At 39.8% G+C, this 19,693-nt stretch overlaps 1 protein-coding gene across 4 annotated transcripts in view; it reads right to left on the reverse strand.

The window, feature by feature from the left end:
* FER (FER tyrosine kinase) overlaps positions 1 to 19,693 on the reverse strand; it is a 314,315-nt gene that overhangs the window by 118,998 nt on the left and 175,624 nt on the right. For all 4 annotated transcript variants that reach the window (XM_075602032.1, XM_075602017.1, XM_075602010.1 and 1 more), the window contains one exon: positions 19,025 to 19,119. In XM_075602032.1, the coding sequence (XP_075458147.1) occupies positions 19,025 to 19,119 (95 nt within the window). The remainder of the gene's footprint in view (positions 1 to 19,024; positions 19,120 to 19,693) is intronic.

Below are 19,693 nucleotides of genomic sequence, written 5' to 3' on the forward strand. Positions count from 1 at the left end.
GCAGCACGGAGCTTCTGGCCGCCCGTGCACAGCTCTGCCCGCCCCCAGGTTTCCCTGCAAGCAGCCCGCGCCCCCCCCTTTGCGCACCGCTGGTCTAACTGACCAATATGTGGGAGGGCTTAGCCACTTCCATACAAAATTGGTGCATGTTGGGCAGTATTAGGCACATGTCCCGAAAATTGACCTTATATTGTAAAGAAATACTTGTAACAATGAATTGTTTAACAAAGTAACCCAAAATGACACCATGTAATATGTCAAAAGAAGTGAAGTTGAACAAGTGATTTCTAGCTCATTTACTTGCAGCCTGTTCCATAACCTCTTAACCTATGTAAAATGTACGCACCATAAATCCCACCTAACTAAGATTTACTACACCACCAATCCTAAACCAGTCCTTGCCTGCAAAACGTACCCACCACACAACTACACCCATCTTAACTAGTCTAACCCAACTTAATCAAAAGGAGGATGGGATGGAAGACTGGGCGTGTGATCTGCACAAGTATATGATCATTTACAGTATAGCAAAGTATTAAAGGAATGTGTTTTGTATACTTTTTTAATGCTTTTCAGTGTTAAATGTATGACCTATATTTGATGCAATAAATCTTGAATTATCATAATACTATATGTAAATATAGGGACTTTATTCCCTTACTGTTCAATTGGCTTTGACACACGAAGACAAGTCATCCCTCCTAGGACTGAAAGTCAACATATATTTAATAGGTTGAATGTAGATGACTAGCACCTTCAAACAAATCAGACATGCACAGGCATTATTTAAAAGTGTTTTCATGGTGAACATGCTCCGGATGATCTTACAATCTTATCAAATCTGTTGGTGACAATGTATAGTTTTTTTTATGTAAAGCATAATCAGCCAAACAGATAAACATATGTATCTGACTAGCATGCATTTCTGCATACCCAAAAGACAGCAAAATACCTTTTTTTTTTTTTTTTTTTTTTTTTTTTTTAAACAGAGACGGTAAGAAAATATATTTTACTTTGTGTGCCTGGATTGTTCTAGGGGAAGCCAATTACACTGAAAATCATATGTATTTTTGTTATGCTACTTTGAACCATGCAATTAAAACATTAAAAAAAAACTGTTTTACTTAATCAAGTTATAGCATATTTTCAGCAAACATGTTCTTGTGCAGTGACTATACCTACATCATTATATTTTGTGCTAGATTAAATATACTGTCACCCACTGTGTTAAGTGAAGGTTTGAAAGACTTCTACAATAGAAATATACATTAGGATTTTCTTAGCTAGGTATAGCTACTTATGTTTCACAATAAACAAGATAATGCAGGGTTATTAAATTGATTTAAGAGCAGTCTGGCTGAGTCTCCAAGGCTCTGGCATATTAAGCTGGAGTGTTTGTGAGAAGGATTTGCATTTTAATTGTCATCTCCTACACTTTTTATCCATTGTGCCAGTGCTAGAATTTAGGCTTCTTAAGAAACCAGCTCTCCTGAGGTGATAACCTTAATGTGGTTTTTTTTCTTTACGACAGCTCCTGGTACGTTACACCTGCTTATCCTCGAGCAAAAGCCGAGCTGTTTTTATTTGTCGTTTTTCTAAATTAGGCAGGTAACCTGATTTGAGGATTAACACAATGATTTCCTTTTTAGCTGTTAGAAAAGGAGGGGGCTCCACTAAGAACCTCTAACTTATTTCTTCAAAATAATTTTCATACTTAAAAGGTGCAAGCTAATGTGGTAAATTGTGGAGGAGGTGTTAACTAAATACACGGTTTCACTTCTTTCAATTGCAGAGAATACATTTAATTTTGGTCCTAAAGTCTAACATTGAAGAGCACAACTAAAAAAAATAAATCTGCAAAACATGATAAATTTGTCTTTTAGTGCAGGTAAGTTACTGAGAGGCCGATTAGATCTCGGAGACTGATGCTGATAAAATTACAATATATTTTTCTTTTGACTTGGGAGTAATTAAAAATACCACTAGTGGTGTATTTGCATGTCTCAGACAGGCTGCAAGCCTGTCTTTCCCCATTATTGCTTAGCAAATAGTGCTTCCATCGCAGCCAGGTATTCTTGGTAATGCTCTAAAGGGGAATGGGACCGCTCATCCTGTAATGTACATTGGTTGTATTTTAGATCCGCTGTGATCACGTAGCCTCCTTACAGACACACCGCACGGCTCCGTACATACAAATCAGATTTATATATGTGTATGCACACAATATATTAACATTGCCTGGTCCAGACACTGACCGAGTGCAATATCAATTGCGAACATTTGGTCTATCCCTGCGACTACAAATACAGTCTGTCCGTTTACCTATGCGCTATGGATTAACATTTATATATGGCTTATGTGTTTAAGAGCATTTTGCTATACTAGCACACACTTTGATATATAACAACATCAATGAGACAACACTCAGTGTGAAGACATACATAGCTCATATATATATTGTCTGACACCAATCAGCTCCTAATAGCCAACACCCTCTACAAGATCACTATACTATTTCGGTTCTCAATAGAAAATACCGATACGGATGTATGTGAGTCAGCAGGACTATATTAATAGAGGAAATCCAATTTGGATACTGACCACTCCAGCCACCTTTGAACGGGTTTTTTTTTAACAAGTTTTGAATGATGTGTATGTGGTTTTTAATAAGTAATAACTTGAATAAAACTTTATTATTTTTCTTCGGACTTAGTGGTACTACTAGGGCTATCTATTCCCTATACAGTCAATACAGGTAATATTCCTGTTGGATATTTGTCATCCAGAGTAATATGTTCCGGCATTGAGTGCTTAACTTTGGGGAATCTTTTTGATCCTTCTTGGATCACACCGAAAATATATTCTTGGTAATGACATGCAAATGAGCACAGTGTATGACACTTTACTTCTCATCCATTTTAACATGGACCCCTATGAGCTTATGACTGCCGCATTACACAGCTTTGCAGCACAGCCTGGGTTTAAGAAGTTCATAGGCAGTAAACCTACTCACAGACAGCAGTTTTCACCTTTTGGGTCTCATCAGTGCAAGGTTGGTTGCTGGCTCCGCAACATGAAGCTGGTACGTGGGTATAACCAGACATTAAAAAAGTTATGAAGGTTAAAAAAGTGACAAAATCCCTCCACCGTACAGCAACTAAAAATACCACTTGTGGAGTTCTTGCATGTCTCAGACAGGTCTGCATCCCTGTCTTTCCCCCATAACAGTGCTTCCAGGGATTCTGGGCAATGCCCTGCAAATGAGCAAGGACTTGCAGTAATTCAAGAGCGTGAAATTCCTTCTATGTTACCTTGCATGTGGGCAAAAAGGCAGGTACAGTTCAAATTAACATGCCTTACAATTACATTACAGTATGTAGACAAATTTATGTACAGGTACACTAATAAAAATTGTAACGGGTATTCCCCCCCCCAATCTCACATTGGCCCGGGTAGTCTAACCAGTCCCCATTACGTGTTCGTGTCTGGTGGTGCACCTGTAGGCAACAGGACTCCTGAGTCTCCCGCTTGATGGTATTAGGGGATGTCATCAGGACAGGTAGCTGAGGTAGTGGGTGCGAGTCCTACCTATATCCAGTGCAGCGCCTCCACCTCATCAGGATCTGTGCTTCCGCAGGGAGATGGTCCTGGTGAGGAACTCCTTCTTGGTGGTGCCATCCCCTGCTGAGTAACTCCACACTCACATCTGGAATGGACTAGAGTACTCTTCCATGCAGTACTTGGGCGTCTACCTACTGTTGGCTAGCCTAGTGCAGATCCTCTCCAGAATTCCTGACCACGTTAACAGGCTATCCCTTCAGGCATCCTACCCCTAGCGCTACCTCAAGGTGACTAGGACAGCTATAGCCCCCGGCTCCAGACTCACTAACCCCTTAGGTCAGTCTAGGGCGTGCTTTGCGAGGTTTTTCGTTCTCCTGACTACCCCTAGATTTTCCCTTTCCAGCACAGAGTGGCAGCAAACACTCTCCCTGTTTCCTAGTGTGCCTAGCAAAAGCCTGTCCTGTTGACAGGTCTCTCAGCAGCGCCTCCAATTGTAACGGGTATTCCCCCCCCCAATCTCACATTGGCCCGGGTAGTCTAACCAGTCCCCATTACGTGTTCGTGTCTGGTGGTGCACCTGTAGGCAACAGGACTCCTGAGTCTCCCGCTTGATGGTATTAGGGGATGTCATCAGGACAGGTAGCTGAGGTAGTGGGTGCGAGTCCTACCTATATCCAGTGCAGCGCCTCCACCTCATCAGGATTTGTGCTTCCGCAGGGAGATGGTCCTGGTGAGGAACTCCTTCTTGGTGGTGCCATCCACTGCTGAGTAACTCCACACTCACACAGTGGAGGTATATTCGAACAGGGCATCTTTATTGATGGTGGAATGGGCAAGCTGCCCCTCACAGCTAGCAGCTCAGCCACTCATCTCCTTGCAGCACTCCATTAGGAAGGTCCCTTACCCTAATAGATCTGCTTTCCACCTCTACTCTTAAAGAGATTCCCCAGCTTCTCTGGCTGCTGTAAGCTCCTCTCTTGAGCTGCTTTGTCTCTCTCAGCTCCTCTAACTCTGCTGCCTATGCTCACTGACTCACAGCTAGCAGGACACTGCAACATTGTTGCAGACCTTCACGTGCCTCTCACTGAACTGAGCAGCTCAACAACAGGAAACTGAACTCCTAACTTTAGGCAGTGCTGTGTCTTATATCACCCCCCAGAGAACAAACATGCTCTGTATCACTAAGTGGGAACACACTGCATGTTGTCACTTCCTTTGGGGACATATGACACCTCACCAGGGTGTGAGGGCAAACCTCATGATTGATGCTGGCAATCCTGCATACTTACCAGGTTTACTGCCAACATGAGAAAGAGATATGTACACCAGTCTTACACATGGCTACAAAATAATGCAGGCATCTTTGAAGCAAAATCTTTTCCTCCTCTTGGATTTACCAACCCAAGCCTTTTATTACCATTGGATCTTAATTCTGTCTTATCATAACAAAAAGTAAGCTTCTATTATAAAAATTATGAGGCCCATTCAACATGCACGTTGTCAGATAATCATAACTGAGATTGTATGATTACGTTGTAATAGCAATAACTGCAGCAGAGCATGGTGCATTTGAGTGACATTACCAGGTCTAGTTTCAAATTGCAAACATTCTGCTAACCCCATGACTTAAATTATAAGGTAACACACATTGCCAATGAAATAGTAGTTACAAAGAATAAAAAATGTACAAAAATGGATATTGCATAGTATTAAAAAATCTCTATCAAAGCTTTAGTTCAGATTTACAGTGGTTACAGAAAGTAAATGTGGTTTCTAATTATGTTGTATTTCACGGTTTTCATGTACTTTTGGAAGAAAAGAAACGGTCGCGCAGACAATTTCCAGCGAATGACTTTGTAACAGAATGTTCTCATCTGTTTAGTATTGATTTATTGGATTTTTAGCTTTATAGCTTGCTGAAATACAATATACTACAAAGCAAGATTTTGTCTTCATAAAAATACAGATCATACAAGCATGATAAAACATAGAAAAAAAAAAAAATATTATTTTGTACTTAAGTTTTTCAATTTGGCATTCTAGTGCAAGCATTCTTGTACAAACTACAAAAAAAACCAATTTCAGTTTCAAAGAACTAATTATCTCACAGACCTCCAATTAGAGCATAATATTTTCAGCGAAAAGATTACTCTCTGTGTTTGTTTTAGTGTCTGGTGTTTGTATCGGTAATGTAAAAGTAATTATCATCTTTATTAACTCCTTCAGTGCCCTATTGACAAAGCATATGACCTAAAAAGTGCCACCCTAGAGGCCCTATTGACATATGGCTGTCGTTAAATGTCTTTAAACGTATTTTTCAGAATTACTCCAGCATAATAGGCCGCAGTAATTCTGGTACATCACATATGAAACGTTTATTTTGAAAATAATGACTTACATAAAAATAGTACAAAACGGTGGTTGACGTTCTAAATAAATTATGGTATTCTTAAAAAAATGATTGCACAGCTTTCTTTCTGAGTGGGATCATTCTTAATATCTTGATAAAACTTCTGTTTCCTCAATCTTGGTTTTAACCCATCTCTCGCCCTCTTCGTGGTGGAATCATTATGTCCTCACATCCTGATGGAATCAATCCCCCTGTACCTCTGGCTCCTCTCCTATTAAGATATGCTGCTCCTTCCTCCTGCCTCTCCGCCTTGTTTCTCAGCCTGTCGCTACGTATTTATTGAAATTCCTTGAATCAGCTGTTACTATATATTTCAATGCCAAATTAGGTCCTGCATCTTCAAACGGATCTGCCCACAACTCCATACATAGAATAACCAAATATGGCGTATGTACTGGAATATTCTCAGATCTCCTTATTAATCCAACCTAACGGTCATAGCCTCTTTGGTTGCATCAGCTAAAGCCTACAGTTGTCAATAATCACTCAGTGTTAACCTAAACAGGGCTTCTCTACAAAGAACTTGACAGCTGCACCCGCAATATAACTCTCCAATGTAACTGAGATAATTAATCAGAAAATTTGATATAATATGTAATAGATAGAAAGAAACATCAGAATTAGACTGCATATTTTTACACTGTATTGATAAAAGATTCACACATTACAATATAATTATTGTTGAATTGGATTTCTTACAGCTGTATGTCCAAGCATTTTGCTTATTTTGGGAGGGCTGTTCGTGATCACAAACTACATGGAAGGGTGGGGAGTTAGGGGGGAGGAAGTGGGACTCTACTAAAGTACATGGAAGGGGGAGGGGCCATCCCTTTGCGGCTGAAGGAATCGGGAAGCGATAATGTGATCTCTCAGAAGAGAAGTCTTGTTACCCGTCAGTGCTGTAGGGTACGTGGACAACGAGGTGGCAGGAACCTCTTGCACTGAAGGGTTTAAAGTACCCAATAGCAACATATGAGACGGAGATGTTTGAAACTGAAAAATCAGACCTGCAATAGCCATTTTAATGTCCGTTTCATGATTTAAGAACTGCTTCCCATTTCCTGTCAGCACAAAAGTATAACAATTAACAGGAATCTATAAATACCCCTGCATACACAATACAGAATGTAAGGGAAAAGGGGGGCGATAGACAGCACACTGATAGTGATAAATGTATGCAATTGCAGGGTGCATGGAACAAAAGGGGACCCGTATTCCCCTGTAAATTATTAATAAATCTACGTAAGTAGCAGCACTCACTGTCTAATGGCTAAATGATGAAAACAATTGTAATGCAGAAAATATATTTAATAATAAAACAAACCAGAAATAAATCAAATGTGTTTGCAGAAACCAGTGTCACAATGGGCATGTCACAAAGTGAGGGGTGGGAGGAAAAAAGGAAAAGGGGAAAAAAGGGGAAAAAAACATGAAACACAAGGAAATTACACAAAAAACGGAGAACGGAAAATATGCTAGGGGGGCAACGTTTCGAGGGACTACCTCTTCATCTGTCCCATTCTCCCTGGTCCCAAAGGTACTTCCCTAAGCCTTCCTTCCCCTATCACTGGTCAAATCAGAAACCCCTGAAAATAGATAGCCATCATGCAGTGTAGGCTAAATACAGCTTATAGCAGGGCAGCAAGAATCCACTATAGTCAATGCCAGTAGTTCAAGTACCACAGGACACTGCTGGCAATAATACAGTAAAGGCTGAACACAGCTTGCAAAATAGCACCAGGAGTCCACAAAAGTCAATATAAATAGTTAATGAGAATAGCAAATGAAAACAGTAATCAAACCCTCCGTGGCTCTGCTCCTCGTGCTCTGTGGAGTGCACTTGCTGCCCTGCTATAAGCTGTATTTAGCCTACACTGCATGATGGCTATCTATTTTCAGGGGTATCTGATTTGACCAGTGATAGGGGAAAGAAGGCTTAGGGAAGTAACTCTGGGACCCTTTGGGACCAGGGGGAATGGGCCAAATGAAGAGGTAGTCCCTCGAAACGTCGCCCCCCTAGCATACTTTCCGTTCTCCGTTTTTTGTGTAATTTCCTCGTGTTTCATGTTTTTTTCCCCTTTTCCTTTCCCCCCCCCACCCTTCACTTTGTGACATGCCCATTGTGACACTGGTTTCTGCAAACAAATTTGATTTATTTCTGGTTTGTTTTATTATTAAATATATTTTCTGCATTACAATTGTTTTCATCATTTAGCCATTAGACAGTGAGTGCTGCTACTTACGTAGATTTGACAATACAGAATGTGCTCTTAATGTTTAGATTAGGAAACGGTTTTTCATGAAGGAAAAAAAACACTAAGTGTCCTTTCCCACCCGTAACTGATCTTCTGACTAGATGAGGGCATTCATAATTTGGAAGACATCATCTACGGCAGGCGTGGCCAACTCCTGTCCTCAAGGGCCACCAACAGGTCAGGTTTTCAGGACTAAGCCACCTGTACTGAAGCAGGGATATGCTGAAAACATAACCTGTTGATGGTGCTTGAGGACTGGAGCTGGCCACGCCTGATTTAGGGGCTAATCCAAGGCGACCAACGATGATGTTTAAAAGACAAATATTTATTTTCAAAGCAGCTAAAAAGTGATCATTTCGTGTTTAGGATCTGTACTACAATGTTTCTTTGCATTATAAAACTATGTTCATAACCAGACCTGACAATTTTATGTTCGTTCAACAGTGTAGCAAAGTCAGATTATGGATCTTCTGGGCAACAAATATGGTTAAAAAAACAAAGGATCCTTCCAATTGCAAGATAAGCCTCGCACAAAAGGTCTATTTGAACTTACTACCCTGGAGAAATATATATATATTTCTAAAAATAGACAAAGTATCTATATAATTTAGGCATTTAGTTTAAATATAGAAATGTATTTATTCACTTTGCCGATTCCAAACAATATGCATTTTATACTTCGTTTTTTAAGTGAAACTTCTTTAGTGGCACCTACCACATGAGCAAAATTCAGTTGGTGGGAAAGGAAGTCAGTAGTGATGGAAGTGACGTTAGTGGTGGCAGAAGAGGCCATCAGCAACATTCACTGCCACTGAACACACACACAATGAGCCGCCGAGCACCCGCTCCCGCCCCCCCCAGTGAACCGCCGAGCACCCGCTCCCGCCCCCCATGAGCCACCGCTCCCACCCCCCCCAGTGAGATGCCGAGCACCCACTCCCACCCCCCCCAATGAGCCACGAGCACCTGCTCTGCCCCCCCAGTGACCAACCGAGCATCCGCTCCAGCCCTCCCTGTGAGCCGCCGAACACCTGCTCCCGCCCCACCAGTGAGCCACCGACCATCCGCTCCAGCCCTCCCTGTGAGCCGCCGAGCACCTGCTCCCGCCCCCCCAGTGAGCCACCGAGCACCAGCTCTCCCCCCCTGCGAGCCACCACCGAACGCCCCTGTGTCCCTGTACCTGGTTCCAATAGAAGGCGCCAGGGGAGAGAGTGGGGGCTGCTCCGGCGGGGGCTTAGCTAGACCCCCCTCCCCATGTCTCCCACCTCCAGGGGGGGGGGTGGAAGAGAGAGAGTCAGGAGAGAGGGGGGGCATGAGAATGACACACAAACAGAGACTGAGACACACACAGACAAGGAATTCAGTTACTATAAATATAGAAGGGCAAATAGCTAAAACACGCGTTCTAAGTCAAACTTCTTTGCATTTTGGCACTGATTGTGTTTTGATTATTTATTAAAAACATCACCATTACAAATACAATTTCTGTGACAAAAGACAAAGAAGTTTTACTTAAAATGCGCATGCTCGGCGCGCACACACACACATTTTCTTCCACCCTATTCTCATATTTTATCACATCTACAACCCAAATATCACTCTGTGCAATATTATTTGATTTTATGCTGTCTTAATAGTATTACTTCAGTATTGATTTTTATTGTTTTATATAAATGAAGTATATTTACAACAATCATATTTATACATACAACTGCTAATTCCAGCAGCATACAGCAAATATTTTCTAAAATTCTAACTTCCAGCCATTATTAAATCGTTATGATAGAGTAAACAAATAGTTCACACGCAAATTAGTATCATAGGAATCTATTAGGACTTTGTATACCATGTATGGTGTTCTAAAAATAAATCATAAATTAGTAGAAAGTAGCCATAAACTAGTGGGCTTTTTTTTAAACCTAACTTCATAGCTCAGGTTTAAAAATGTCATAAGTAACATAATTTATCATATTTATATAAAATGACAATATTGAAATCAACAATTAACTGCTGTCTTGAAATAATTATAATTGTTCTGGCTTTGCAGCCTTGTCATATTTATTTAAATAAAATCCTTTTTCTTTTTGTTAACTTGCACTTTTGCAACTAATCAACAAACATCTCAAACATCTCATTTTATGGATGGAAAGGTTAAACGACAGTAAACTTTTTCCATTCAACATCTCTAGAACACCATGATTGGATCCTTGGTAGTCTGAGAAATGTTCCCAAACAAGCTTCCGCTGCAGTGGGTGACAGCAGACTTAACCCCACAAGTTCAGAGACAAGCAGGCACTCATCCATCGCCAAGCCTAACACACGAGGCCCAGACCCCATAGCCTCATATTAAAAAACTAAGATGTGGGAACATATTTGCCACCTATGTTTTCTTTTTTTTAAACTTCTATTTTTATTAAGATTTTCAAACATAAATGGGAAGGATTGGTGTGATGTAACACAGCGGCGCGCAAACTTTTTGAGCTGCGGCCCCCTTCCCTGGAGCCGCAGCATTTGCGCCCCCCCTCTCCCAATGTCTCCGTGTCAAATGACGTCTCGGGTCATGTGACGCCACGTTGCCGAAGACCCGGCTGGCAGTAGGTGAGTTACACATGCCTATTGTTCTCCAATACAAATGTACAGTTCTCCAAAAAAAGGACAGTTACTAAACCAGTGAAGGAAAGCAAAGACATTGTAAGCAGTGTAATATTTCAAACCCTTACTTATTTTAAAAGATTCTAATAAGAAATACCACTTCATAAATAACATTTTTAGGCCAAACGCTAAAGGGGGATACAACTTTTCCGTAATGTAGTGTTTCATCATCGGGGCAAAGTGAAAAGCACCATTATTGCAGCTATGTAATCTGCCAGCAGGTTTTAAACCCATGTAATAGACAAATTAAAGAAAATAACTACAGTTTTGCAGGATTAATCTGTGTTCAGCATCCATATAAGTAGCCAGTTCAAACCATTCCATCCTCATTTGTTGTGGGATATTAGGCACTAAATGAAACATTAGACCAACCAAACCACATTGGACTGCTACATTACACATGGCAGCTTGAAAAGGTTTTCATGTATATTTTATGTTTAAATTTGTTTTGCTAAATGAACAAAATGTGTAAGGTATGTTACAGACTTATAAAATAAGGGTTTATGTGGAAAGTCTTGAATAAGTTACAGTTTGTTGGTCGCTCAACTACAAAATAAATAGGTTATTCTAATTTCACAACATATTCTAAATGTTATCCTGTTGGAGCAGCAGTGCTACCCACTCATCAAACCCACTCACCTACTTTCATGTAAGTGGCTTTATAAAGAATTACATTACAAAGTAAAATACAGTAGGTTTGCCACAGACAAACAGAACATTTTAAGCATTTTATCTCTGAGTTTTAGTTGGTCGGCAATCTTCATTCCCTTTTGCCGAATACCTATATGCACAGTCAAATACTACAGTTTATATTGCTATTTACAAACCTGAACAAGAGGACAAAGGATGACAGATGAAGACATTTAATTGGAATACCTATTTACCTACATACCAAAAGGTAATACTAATTAATTCAAATGTACAAAAACAGAAACTCTAGTGGACTTAAACAAAAATAAACTTCCACTTTTTGTTTCATCAGCTTTTTGACGCCCAAACGGGTCTCTCTCAAGACACAAAAAGTGAGGCGCCCACTCCAATTGCACCTATATAGAGACAAAGGCCGCTACATGAATAACCGATGTTGGTGACAAACTGGTTGCCATAGCGATGACCGTAATAACCGAAAAGAAATACTGAGAAAGAAAACGCGAAAATCATAATGACATACGTAAAACAATGTAATAGTGATAAGAGACTAAAAACATACCCAAAACATTGTTGCAGTGGGTATTGTAATATGACATCATCCAGACCTAATCTAGCAGAACAAGCAAGCATTTATCCAATGTTTACAGAAGAATGCAACGCCAACACTCTATGCTACACTTAACTTATAAGTAATTATTACATCTGTATAAGGAGAGTTAAATTAATAGCAACCGCTTGACTGGTAGAAAATTGAAGGGACAAGAGGAGTATGCTCAATTGATAAAGCATCGACAGAATAAGCACATAGCTAATAATTGAATTAGGGTAAGTCCCCATCAAATGGGGTTTAACACAAACTAAGAATCTGAGAGTATTAACGAGTGTTCATATGAATTAGAGATTTGAGCAGTAAAATCGTAGACCGCATCATGTATTGTAGCATAAATCTTCCTCTGGTTAATTCAGTCAAAAGCAGAAACTCAGATTAACAGAGAGAAAAGTGTCTCCGCTGTGAGTCACAAGTGTAGCATATGGGTAGCTCCGCTGGCTGATAATATGCATTTCATATGCACTGACTTTAGCCCCTTGCCGACACACGTACCAGAACACCCTCCTGTCTCTGCAAGTTCTCCCCACTTAGATCGTAAGCTCTTCAGGGTACGGACACTTTTTCCTATTGTTTTATGTCTGAAGTGCTTATTCCCATTGTTATAATATTATGTCACGTGTACTGTAAAGAGTCATGTACCTGAATGGCACTGTCGTTTGCAAATGCACGAAGATAAGAGCTAACACGGGTCGTGGATAATGAGTTGGTTTATTGTAATATTCTGAATGATCATACAGGAGTGTCTCAAGAGACTCTGCAAGGGGAGGGCCCTTCCAGACTTTTTATACACATATGAGATTCTTTGTCTAACACAAGTTGCTAGGTAGAATACAATATCTCCTCCCTATTCTAAACCAATCATTATAAAGGTTACTAAATCAGTAAAAACTGGGTTAAAACATCTTAATACAATTAACAAAGTATATTAGAATACAATTTTATCTCTAAGTCTGAATATGCTGCAGAATAGAAGCTTACCCCTCATTTCTGGGTAATGAGCAATAGGCCGATTTTGTCCTTGAGTCTCATGGTAGCCAAAATGACACACTCGCAACATGCACAGTCTTTCACAAACGAATGAATTTTAATAATTGCAGGAACACAGTGTGAGACACAAGACAGAGACTTGTTAAGACAGAGACAGACAAAATGGAGACGAAATAGATCCTGCACACCACCAACAACCCCAGTCCATTTCATCCATTTCTACAGTATGTTCATTTCAACAATATTAGATTAACAGCGCTATATAAATCTAGATATACATACAAGTATAATAATCACACTTACGACTATAATAGTGCATTCCAGCAACAGACCTCGCTATCCATAGTCTTAATCACTTAGAAGTCTATGGCTATCAGAGACTGAGGCATCTCCCCGGGGTTGGCATCTCCCCCTATGTATACGATTCAACTTTGAAGACACATTAGTATACAAATAACCTTCATCAAAACGTTGCTGCATTAATGTCCTTGTGAATCCTATGCAAACCCCTAAGGGGTGGGCGCGCCTCCCAATCTGTTTTTATATTCTGTTACATCATCACTAGAACAACTAAGTTTGGCGAGAACAGCGGTTATTCCTGCGGCATCCTCAAGGTTACTATACAGGTGCAATTGGAGTGGACACCACTTGTCTAGCTTTGAGAAAGGCCTGTGTGAGGACTGAAACGTCGAAAAATGTAAAATAAACTTGGACTTTGTTTCAAGTCTGCTAGAGTACCATTTATTTGAGACTGAATCCATTATTATTACAACATTGAATTCTAACGGAGTCCCTCTAGCTTTTGTCTGTCTTAAAAGTGCTATCTTCAACACGATCATTCTCTGAACTTGGTAACTTAAAAAAAAAAAAGCCCTGACAATTTTTATTTTTTGCGAACAAAATGGATTGTAGAGCTCAACTTCAACTCGCAATTAAAAACAAAAAACAAAGAGAAAGTGATGAGTTCTCCATGTAACAAAGACTTTACAACCAGAACAGTCAAATGGAGAAGGCTACATTGATTTTAAATCATTCACTATAACAAAGTAAGAATGACTAACCTCTGTCCATCTACCACTATTATTGAAATCAGCATAGCCGCAATAGGAGAAATCTATACATGCTTTAAATGGATGTAAACACCTACAAGTACTGTACCATCAGGTAGGTATGAGTCATTATACTCTAATTAAATAAAATGATTCCTGCACTACTTAACAAATATGCATTTCTTTTACACTTACCAGACTGCACTCACAGAGTTTAACATACTCGTTTTAATGGTGCAAAACAAATTCTCAAGGATGTAGGAAAGATTTGAGAATAGATTTAAACAAAAATTAAAAGTGGCGGTGCACAGCAGAAAAAAAATTAATGATGGGCTTGGGTGCAAAAAATTACAAAGACATAAAATCTACAATTACAAAAGAAATAAAAAATACTTTGCTGTAGAAAAATCTGGGCGACACTTCTCCCCTCTACAAAATTAAAACGAAGACTGAAAATACAAATGAAGGACAATATATGAATAAATCTCGCCTCTGAAAGGACATACAGTAGCAAATACTCCCAGCATAAAGTTGAAAAATACATAGGTAAACCTGAAAGGCATATCCAATAAAGAGCATGTCTATACTCAAAAGATAGATGTAAGTGACTTGTCTAATAAATATGCAACAAGCGGAATAGCTCATTGTATATCCTCGTATAAAAACAGACCATGGACAAAGGTTGTAAGAAAGAACTACTAATGTAAAATACACAAGTAGACCTCTAAAGGAACCTTACCCGAGAAGAGGAAGACAACACTTTTCTGTTTTCTCTGTAGTTACCATAGAAAACAGACCTGTGCTACCTGATGAAGTGAATAAAATGAGAACAGGAATTGCATGTTCCCTCTAATGTCTAAATATAGAATACCGTTAAGCGTGCATCCTGTATATTGTCGACACTGGTCTTAATCTTCCAATCAGAGTAATTCCTTTTTTCAGTACAAAGACCACTTCAAACTCTCTCTGGTTTTTGTACCTAAAATAGTGAAATATGATTTGACTTTTTAATGTAGTAGATATTTTGTTCTGCTTCCTCTATGGTCTCTAATATAGAAATTTATGGAATTGCCCATTCTGTGCCCACCTTTTGTGATAGCTCCTAACTTTTTCTATTCTTACAGAAAGTCCTACCTCCTGCTGTCGATAGATCATATCCTTACTGTAAATAGAATTCATACACACACTCAGACTGACCTTACATAAGAATATCAGTCAAATATATATATATATATATATATATATATATATATATATATATATATATATATATATATATATATATATATATATATCTTAGTATCTATCACCCATATCTTAAAATATAAAATGTGAACTTCCTTGTGAAGGGCATATAGGCAGAAAAAGGAGTGAAAGGGTTAATCTCGCTTACTATTCAAGGCCCAGGAGACCACACCCTAGCTTCCAGGACTGCTAGCAGGGATGGTTCCCAATCAAGGGACTGGAGGTTAAAGGGGGGGCAGAAAACCCCCTGCTCAGTAGCACATAAGCCTGGAAGTAGGTTCCCAGAGGGCTAATATGGGGTAAATAACAGGACTCCATCCCTATACCAAAACAAAGGACGCTTTGGTTAATTTGTAGACGTATGCTGTTTTTGTTTGGTTGTTTTTCACGGCTGTATAAGTGTAAACCGTTTCTCCCAACCCGGGGAATAAAGGACGCACTTGGTGTCTTAACTCTTTACTGACCTAGGCCGATGCATCACACCCATCATATTTATACAGCTCTTACCTACTATACTGTATTTCAAATTTGAAGTACAGTACATCTGTCTCTGAAATTTCTGTACCAGTTTCTCCAGACTTAAAGCAGCAGTTGAAGCTGCCATTAAAAAATAAAAAAATATATATTTTTTTTCCCCATTCAATATGTGTATAAATACAATCTACACACTGACAAGTGATTAGCTAAGTAGCCGACCAATCCGTTTTCCTGTGATCGATTGACAAAGACTCAGCTCGGGGGTTCCCTAAATTGCTGTCAGTGCAGTAGAAGAGGACCCAGATACAGAGTTCTGTGGGGAAGATCATGTAACCAGGCAGTCACTAGATACAATTGGTTCACTGCTAGAGAGAGAGAGGGCAGGGCTCAAAATGGGGTGTACTAGAGCCTGTTTCAGAAGAGGAAGGGTATGTGACTTTATAAATGGTTGCTATAGAAACAAAAAATGCTTGTTACATTATACATTAAAAATGTCTCAAAATTATTATTTTTTTTTTTTAATGCTACAAGTATTTTCTCATAGTACAGAACTGATTTATTAAAACACACATAGGATATTGCTTGAACTGCAGCTTTAAATGAGTTATGTATTATTGCCTCGTCTCTAAATGTGCTGCTCCATGACTCTGTACAGGCATACCCCGGTTTAAGGACACTCACTTTAAGTACACTCGCGAGTAAGTACATATCGCTCAATAGGAAAACGCCAGCTGACGCATGCGCCTGTCAGCACGTCCTGAACAGCAATACCGGCTCCCTACCTGTACCGAAGCTGTGCGCAAGCGGGGAGACTATAGAGCCTGTTACACATGCGTTATTTACATCAGTTATGCACGTATAGGACGATTGCAGTACAGTACATGCATCGATAAGTGGGGAAAAGGTAGTGCTTCACTTTAAGTACATTTTCGCTTTACATACATGCTCTGGCCCCATTGCGTACGTTAATGCGGGGTATGCCTGTATTGTGTTACAAATATTCTGATCCTAATACTTCCTTTGTACAAATCCTTAGATATGGTATCCATCATATTTGTATAATAAACTCAATTTTTGAATACTTAACTATTTGTTACTTTTGTAGCTTTTCATTTAGCATTTAGTATGTATGTATAGCTTTATTTATATAGTGCCAACCATGTATATAGTGCCAACCATGTATATAGTGCCAACCATGTACAAGCAGTTATACACAACATAAAAGGAATAAGCGCATAAATATAAAAGTAGACATTAGGTTCCTGTCCCGAAGGGCTTACAATCTAAGTGATAAGTCGGGAGACCTAAGGCTAAGGCCCCGCTCCCTCAGTCAGCGCGCCCGCACAGCATGCAGGCAGCGCGCTGAGAGGCAATTGACCGCTACCTGCGGCCTGTAGGGAGCAGGAGCGGGGGGGGGGGGGGGCGTGGTTTGAGCGAGGGGGTGCGTATCGTACCCCCACCCCCCCCCCCCCACGTTGGTCCCTCTCTCACTCCCGGAGCCCCTCGCACTCTGAAGCCAGGAGTCTCAGGGGAGAACAGCACAGAGGGAAGGACACACACAGGCACACACACACAGGCAATACACACGGGGGTGAATCGGAACAGGGGGAGGATCGGACTAGGGGGGGAATCGGAAGTGGGATCGGAGGAGCAGAAGGGAGAAATCGGAGGGGGGGGGGGATCGGAGCAAAGGGGGGAATCAGATTGGCTGCTGGGATCCAATCCGTGATTGGTTCCCTTGCGTGTCAAGTGACGCGACACTCGCCGAAACCACAAGCTCCTTGTAGCTCCGTCTGGCTGACGCCTCACAGCACGCAGTAAGTCACGCCGGAAGGAGCCAGCGGGGACCTCCAGACTGGAAGAAAGGGGCTGGTGGCCCGCTGCCGCGCACGCCGCCGGACACAGCGGGACCAAAGCCTTAGAGACAGTAGGGGGGGGGGGGGGTGTTATGGTAAGTGCGCCTGCAAAGGGTCTTTGTAAATGCATACAAGATGTACAGTGTCTATGTATAGTAGTATGAGCAATTCATTGAGGTTGATCTTTTAGCAATTGTAAAATCCTCTAGATATAGTTTATTCTACATTACTACGGTACTATCCAAAGTTTAATTGACTCCAATTATCCAATTACAAGTAATTATAGAATATTCCCTATCCTGCACCTTACAGATGCTCCTTGTTATTTATCCATATGATCGACATGAGGAACCTCTACAGAACAAACACGGAATATGGATTAAAACAAGACTGATTAGCGCTTTACTTTGTAATGTATCTAATTATGTATGTATATTAGTGTGGGGTCATTCCTCAGCCACTATTTAAATTCTCTGCTGCCAGATATACACTATATCTACCTGACGCAGGGGGTCTTTCCCCCTGAAATGTGTGCACGCTGCATTTTGTGATCAACATTTTGACTCCCAAGTATGACTTCCGAGCCCGATATCTTTTTAATAAACGCCATGCCACCTCACCACACCCCACCCCTCAATAAAACTCTGAATACAGAAGAGAATGTAAAAGTATGTATTATGCATCTGAAAACCCTCAAAACAAATATAGCTGGAGAGTCAACATGATGTGGCAGGAAGAGAATCTGAAATGGCACTGTAATGTTTCCATTAATCCCATTCCAAGAGGTTCCATTTAAAACATTTGTTTCCTGGTGATGTGATAGGATACCATGGATATTACGGTTTACAATACCCAAAATCTTTTTGTAGCTAGTCATACATTTAATAGAGCAACATGAGACATCTTCATAGGTATAGTTTGTACATACCGTAAGTTTCTAAACTCTAATGAGTTTAAAAAAAATAAACATTATTACGGTTATTTTGAAATGTCTCTGAAATGAGTTTAAAGATGATCAACCATAGAATTACAGCATTATAGTTGGGGGTCCAAAACTACAACTTGAAAATTTAAAAAAAATCTTTTTTTTTTATTCTTTTAACCAAAATATTTTAATAACCATGTTGAGGAAATATGATATTTGTACAATAATTGTAAATGCATATTTTAGACTATATAGCACAGTATAGACATGACACATCTATAACAGATACACAGGGCACAAACAAATGCTACAATGCATTCTGCATAAATTACAATCAAAAAGTTACCTGTTACGAGTTCCATGACGATGTAAATAGGCTGCCTTTGAGTGCACACTCCAATGAGCTTAACGATGTTGGCATGGTCATACTGCTTCAGTATTCTGTATAGATAATAAAACCGATAACTTAAGGACCATTGAAAAAAATGATATAAGATCAATATTTTAATTGTTATGCAGGTATAATCTAATAAGACAAAGATATGTAGTCAAAAGAGAAGACGACTGTTTGGAGATCCCTCCTCCAGTGCAAGCACAGAGGTGGGGATCATTAAGTTTGTGAACACGCTAAATATCATCCATGTCCGCAAATCCTTGTATCCTGCATCCAAAGCGTCTTTCTGTGTAAAGAGCTGCTTCCTCTGCAGTCATACAATTAGGTATTTATAAAGTAACAGTTGTACTGAAGGAGTTTTAAGTCTTTTTGATTAATGAAGTTGAATGTTTATAGGCATATTTAGAATATATTTTGATCCAATCTTCAATTGCTCTATATTTCAAATTGGCCAATTAGTTTTTTTTGTTTTTTCTATTAAGTAGATATTTATTTTTACATTATACGCTTTATTTTGTATATTTTTGTATTCTATGATAAAAAATATACCCCCCCCCACCCAAAAAAGTGTTATTGTTTTATTGTGCGTTTTTTGAGCTAGCACCCCTGATATTCTTTTTT

Source organism: Ascaphus truei, chromosome 1 (assembly GCF_040206685.1).
Source record: "Ascaphus truei isolate aAscTru1 chromosome 1, aAscTru1.hap1, whole genome shotgun sequence".
NCBI classification, from domain to species: domain Eukaryota; kingdom Metazoa; phylum Chordata; class Amphibia; order Anura; family Ascaphidae; genus Ascaphus; species Ascaphus truei.